Source organism: Olea europaea, chromosome 1, assembly GCF_002742605.1.
Source record: "Olea europaea var. sylvestris chromosome 1, O_europaea_v1, whole genome shotgun sequence".
In the NCBI taxonomy this organism is placed as follows: domain Eukaryota; kingdom Viridiplantae; phylum Streptophyta; class Magnoliopsida; order Lamiales; family Oleaceae; genus Olea; species Olea europaea.
Genome location: NC_036237.1, coordinates 15091293 through 15097247, shown reverse-complemented (window position 1 = coordinate 15097247; position 5955 = coordinate 15091293). Strand labels below are relative to the sequence as shown.

General features: G+C 35.2%; 1 protein-coding gene across 1 annotated transcript; it reads right to left on the bottom strand.

Annotated features, from left to right (window-relative positions):
• Nucleotides 1–1936: 1936 nt before the first annotated feature.
• LOC111404797 lies at nucleotides 1937–3129 on the bottom strand. Its single transcript, XM_023033553.1, has 2 exons — nucleotides 3073–3129; nucleotides 1937–2855 (listed from the first exon to the last, which is right to left on the bottom strand). Exons 1-2 carry the CDS (start codon nucleotides 3127–3129, stop codon nucleotides 2349–2351), a joined length of 564 nt encoding a protein of 187 aa, XP_022889321.1. The 3' UTR covers nucleotides 1937–2348.
• Nucleotides 3130–5955: the final 2826 nt, after the last annotated feature.

Here is a 5955-nt window from a genome sequence, read left to right as displayed (position 1 = left end):
GTTATTAGCGAATCAGTTTGCTTATTTTTATCTTAAATGCACAAATTGGAGTCTCAGACATTCATTTTCGATGCGTTGTTTCTCTATCTCGTATGAGTCAATCCAATAGAATTCTGGCAGTTTCTTAACATACACTTCTGTCAACAAGGGCACAAGGGGATCTTGATGATGAACTCCATTTTTGTTATGCCAGTCAATGGAATCATCCGGTATTCAGTCAATAAGTGGACAGCATAGCTGGTTGCAGCCAACGGTAAGAGGGCATGGCATCTTGTTCTCGTACTGCTATTTTTCGCGCCATTCCATCTTCTCGACCAGCACTCCACGTCTCCACCACTGAAACAATTCAACGTGTCGATCTGATGGTCATGAGAGGCGCTTGATGACGAGCCCCATTTCCATTGTGCTAGTCATTGGGATCAAATCATATTCTCTGAACAAGATTATGACACTGCTGTCCGTGGCTGCAGGGAACCCTTTCAACTTCTTAAGTTTATTAGCATTAACAATGATTTCATATTTCTATTTTTAGAATTACAATAGGATTCTAGTTCGGTAATGAAGAAATGATGCTCAAATGCTGTTTCATGGTGTGATCAGTCCCAACTACTTACGAGGAATCTGAGAAATAAGATTATGAATAAGTCAGCTCCACATCAAAAATGGTCAAACATGAAGATATTTCCCCGGGGCCATAATGAACGTTTGATATGGTCTGGCTGACCATTTTTCATTTGGCTACACTGCACCAGCTTTCTCTTTGCATAGTCTTGAATTTGACATTTGGTCTTCTATCAGCAAAGGCACTGCCGTGGTTCTCCTCTTGTATGGGCTCAACCACAATTTCTAATATTTTTTGTGCGTCTTCGAACTTTCTCTTGACGTTCATCTAAGGGGGTGGGAATTTTGAATTCTCGTTAGAAAAGGTGCCATTTCGTCCATGGTTTTGTCCTTCATGATTTTACGTTGAATCTCTAAAAATATGGAATGAAATTGATTGAAATCATCACAAAAAGACATCCCAAATATTCGTGTCAAGCATATCAATTTCAAAACAAAAAATTCAGATTTCCAAAAGTTCCATTTGTTTCATACCGGCTTTTTTGTTGTACTTTATCTGAATTCGGTAAAAGACTTGATTAATCCACAAAAGCTATTTGCAAGAAGCACTGAAAGCATCTCATAAAACGAAAGGAAGCAAGTACACCACTAATTCAAAATATTCAAGCCTCTATTTGTACAACGGCAATCTTTTCCTATTTCCGGAGTTTTCTTCACATTTTGGTTGGAGTTATTTGTCATCCATCTTCAATTTGGAGTTATGATGGCAACAAATATGAACCAGGAAATTTATAACTTGACGAAGAAATGATGCTCAAATGCTGCACAATTGATGGTGATCAGCATTTAAAGTCGAGCTCGAGATCGAGCACTCATCACTAATTATTTATGGTCACACTTTGGCCAAGTATCCTACAATGCTAATCCCAAGAACCAGAGATATTAAGGAATGCCATAGGAATGTGCCCATCGTTGACATCCTAAGATGTCTCATCTGAACGAATGTAGAACAAAGGTTATTGGAATTCATCTGCAATTAGAAAGATAAAGCTCTCGACCATAGAAGAGACGTGTATGTTGCTATCACTACTCACTCCAGTATAACAAAATGCACACGGTGTTTCAAATAGTCAATAAGTCAGTTCGAGACTCATAAACCATGCTGCAAATTTATTCGAATCTCAGCAGCTATTGATGCCAAGATCTTCTAGGAGACGCAGCTACCTACGGTAAGTAGGAAAGAACATCTTCCGAGATGTAAAACAATCAAGGTATGGGGATAATAGAACATAATTGCCAGAACAAAAATTTCTCACCAACACAATAACTATAAGAAACTTGAGCATAGGTCAGAAAGTTAGCAACACAATTTGCAAACAGAATATGAATAAATTAGTCCCACATCAAAATTGCTTAACATGAAGATATCCAAGAAACCACAGTGAGTCTTTTGGGGCATGAAATTCGCAGATAATATCACATCAATGCAAATTAATACACAACCCTCCAAGTGCAATTCTGTTGTTAAACTCTCTCGTAGTAACTAAATACTATCCATTCCGCCTGAAAACCAGCTCTATATAGAGTTATATACAAAAATACACTCAAGAAATCCAAGAATACATCCATTTTTTCCTCCAAAACATTTGTAAAAGAATGATATAACTATGACTGGACATGTAGCATGATTATAAAAGCAGCACACCTCAGTCAACAATTGGTGATTGAAATCCTCCTCAGCTGGGGACTCTACCTTCATGAAAAGGAAGCCTATGGGATCTATTAATTCAGCCACTTTCTCGTATGCAATTCCCGGGCAAGAGAAATTTATATTCTTCAGGACTTCGTAAAAGATATGCAGGGAGATGCACGGCTGAGTATGAATGGGGAATCGGCCCCATTTTCCCGATGATTTCTTTAAAGGTGTATTCTTCAGGTAGCATATCGAATAAATCAGCCCCTCGGCAGATTACTCTTTGGATTCTTCTAGGATTCATATAATGAGAAAACCTGACACGATCCACATGACTGTATGCTTTCATCTTGAAAATGAACTCCTTAATGCGTCGGAAGCAAAAGCTACAATGCCACCCTGCATCTGCCAAAATGTCGTCAGATTGCCGATAATGTGCATACTTCGTCTTCCCAGATTGATATCTGTGAATCGAAGCTCTCCAGCTATTATTATCGACAAGAAACTCGAATGAATACAAATAGTTCTTCAACCGAAGATGGAGGATTGAAGGTATGTCATCGCACCACCTCAAGAGATTAATAGTGAAAAAATTTAAATTCTAAGGTGCCAAAATCGATTTTGCAAAATCAACCACTCCAAAAAATATATATATATAAAATCATTGAACTGCACGGAACACTCCCAAGAATCCCAAATTAGCAAGCAGGAATTCAACAAGATTTATTACAAATAAAAACCCAAAAATTTGAACGAATCTATACATTTAAATTCAATAAAGATGGGAAAAAAAAAAAAGATAAAAGAAAAAAACTTACCTCCTCACAAATATCATCAGTCTTCTTAGAACAATAATGAGATCCCCCTTCTGCCATCGTAGACACTTTCTCCCATATTCGTGATACACCCAACATATCCCTCACTCCCGCCCCACCTCTATATATCTATATGTATATATCACCCCCTTGATTTCAAAATCCCACAAAAATGCAGCTCAAAAAGCACCCTCCAAAACCATGTAGAGATCTCCAAGCACCCTTGAATACTGAATATATTTATGACAACCCAGAAAGCAGATTTCTTGAAATTGACAAAAGAAATTTAAAAAAGATTTAAAGGGAAAATCGAAAGGAATTAATACAGTAATGTAATGCAACAGACAGACAGACAGATAATAAAAAAACCAGGAAAAGGTGTGTTTTTTTTATTGGAAGCCTCTCTGACGAATGGGTGGCAGTTTTGAAGACTACGAGGAAGCCGTTTCTCTTGTTTCGTACCCAACTTCTATAGGGACCATTTCATTTATAATCCTTGAAACGTTGGGAATTTTTGGACGTGTTTGGACTATAATGTCCATGGAATAATCTGATTATTGAAATTTAAGCATGGGTATTTTGGTCGTTTTGATGATTTGTATTCTTGGGACACTTGGGCTAGGTCCCATGCGCGTTGATTGACTGGCTCAAGACAGCCAATGCGCGTCTCGTGTGTGTTTTAAAGAATATTAAAAAGTAAACAATTTACCTTTTTTTTTTTTTTTTTAATATCCGGTTATCCACCTTACAGTGACTAAATTCTGAAGTCTACACCTTGACCCCTCAAGCTGTAGACAGGTTAAACCGCAGATTGTACCCCAAACTGACCAGTGCTCAAGAGCCCCCCAATTGATCTGCCAAAGTGCCAAACAAGTCGTATTTCCCATCTTTGCACCTTGTAAACAATTTACTTTTGAGTATACTTTGAAGAGTCTTAAAAGAAATTGATCAAAAGTAATTTTTTCATAAATCTAGAAAGAGAAGTTATCTCAAACAAATCACAAGTCGAGATTCATGAAGGTAACTTATTTCTAATTTTGATAGATGAAAAGTTGTTTATGTTACTTGTGTATGTGTAAGTAAATTGTCTATGCTTAACCAAGCATAGTATTAAACGATAATTTTTGTTTATTTCGAAGTTTGTTTTTATATGAATTAACATTTAAATCTTCACAAATTTTAGTGTTTGCTATATCATGTTACAGATTTCTAAATTAATGACACATAACTGAATTTTTTTTATCTGGAACCATGAGATTGTCTTTCTTAGGAATTGTTTTCGATAGATCGATCGAAATTGAATTTGAACAAGAAGATCTTGCTAGATAAGATCTTTTACTTGGAAATAATTCGGAGTTTTTCAATCATTTTAATGATGTTTGAGGCTTAATTTGTTATTGGTGTTGCTTCATTAGAGTTTTAAAGAATTCAAAAAATTTCACTTTAAAATAGCCAACATCAAGATGAGTTAGATTCGTTCAATTGCAAGGACATGTATAACATATGTATCTACATTGTTTATCTTTGATCAACAAAAGATAGGAGTTGATAAATAAATAAATAAATTGGAATGATCGATTTTCCAATTTCTTTTGATAAAAGCAAGTAGATGATGAAGGAAAATAAGAAAGAACGTGCATTTAGAAAATTCGAAATGAAAAATAATTAGTTATATTCACTTTAATTATTTGTTAGTACAATTGGATAATATATCGATTTTTAGTATTTGTTGTGTTTTCCTTTCCCCTGATTCTCTAATTGGAGAGAATATTAAGGTTCATAAATTTTTATTTTTATTTTTATTTTTTGTCATCAAGATACTTATAATTAAATAGAAATAACACTATATAATAAACTTGTTGAAATATAATAGTACGATTAATTATAATTACAAATTAAATGATATTTCACTAATTTTAATAGATAACAATTGCTTGATATAGTGTTAAAATTTAAATTGTTGATATGATGAGACTATAATTGTATCTAGGATGATTTCGTGTCGTGGTATATTCTAGTGTCATAGCATACAAGGTAATCATCATAATATACCATGACAAATTAAACTATGTTTTCGAAAAATATAAAGGGGACAGTTCCTCAAACCAATTAATAAATTTGACAAATTTAGTAGAACTCTATATCTAAGTTAATTTTACAATCTAGACGTATTAAACTCTTTTAAATTTCATGTACTCACATCCAAACGCATCCCAATAAATATTTTAATAGATCTAAATAATTAAATTTATTTAAATTAAACATTTTATATATTTCCCAAATTTACTAGTAGAAGGAACGATGCCAAATTTACATTCAATTACAGGAAAAAAAAATTTGTTGCCTCAATCTAGCAACGGTAAAATGGCTTGCAGGCTCGAGCCGCCCATAAAAAGCTCGAGGCTGGCCCCATCTTGGGGGTGTCAGCCTGAGCCAGTCTTGTGTGACTTGAAGGCCGACTCACAAGACTGGCTTAAGTCGAGCCTCGATTTTTTGGCCCAACTTTTGCTTGGCTCAAGCCAATAAAAGCTCTACCTAAAAAGGTTTGTGTCAACTCTAAACCCGATTTTCAGTTCGTGAGTCGATTCGATTCGATTCATTGACACTCTTAGTTCAATCTATTAAATATAGTCAAAGTTTCAATATTACGTGGCCCAAATAGCGAGCATAATAGGAATGGAATCCTACAAGTAGGGATGGTAGTGGGTCGAGCCGAGCCGGCTCGTTAACCCACAAGCTCGGCTCAGGCTCGTGGCGAGCTGAGCTTGTGGCTCGTTTTTCACTAGCCGAGCTCGGGCTCGGCTCGCCCGCGAATTTTTTTTTTTTTTTTTTTTTTGCAAATTTTTCAAATTTTATTGATAAAATATTATTTTTTTCCACTTTTTT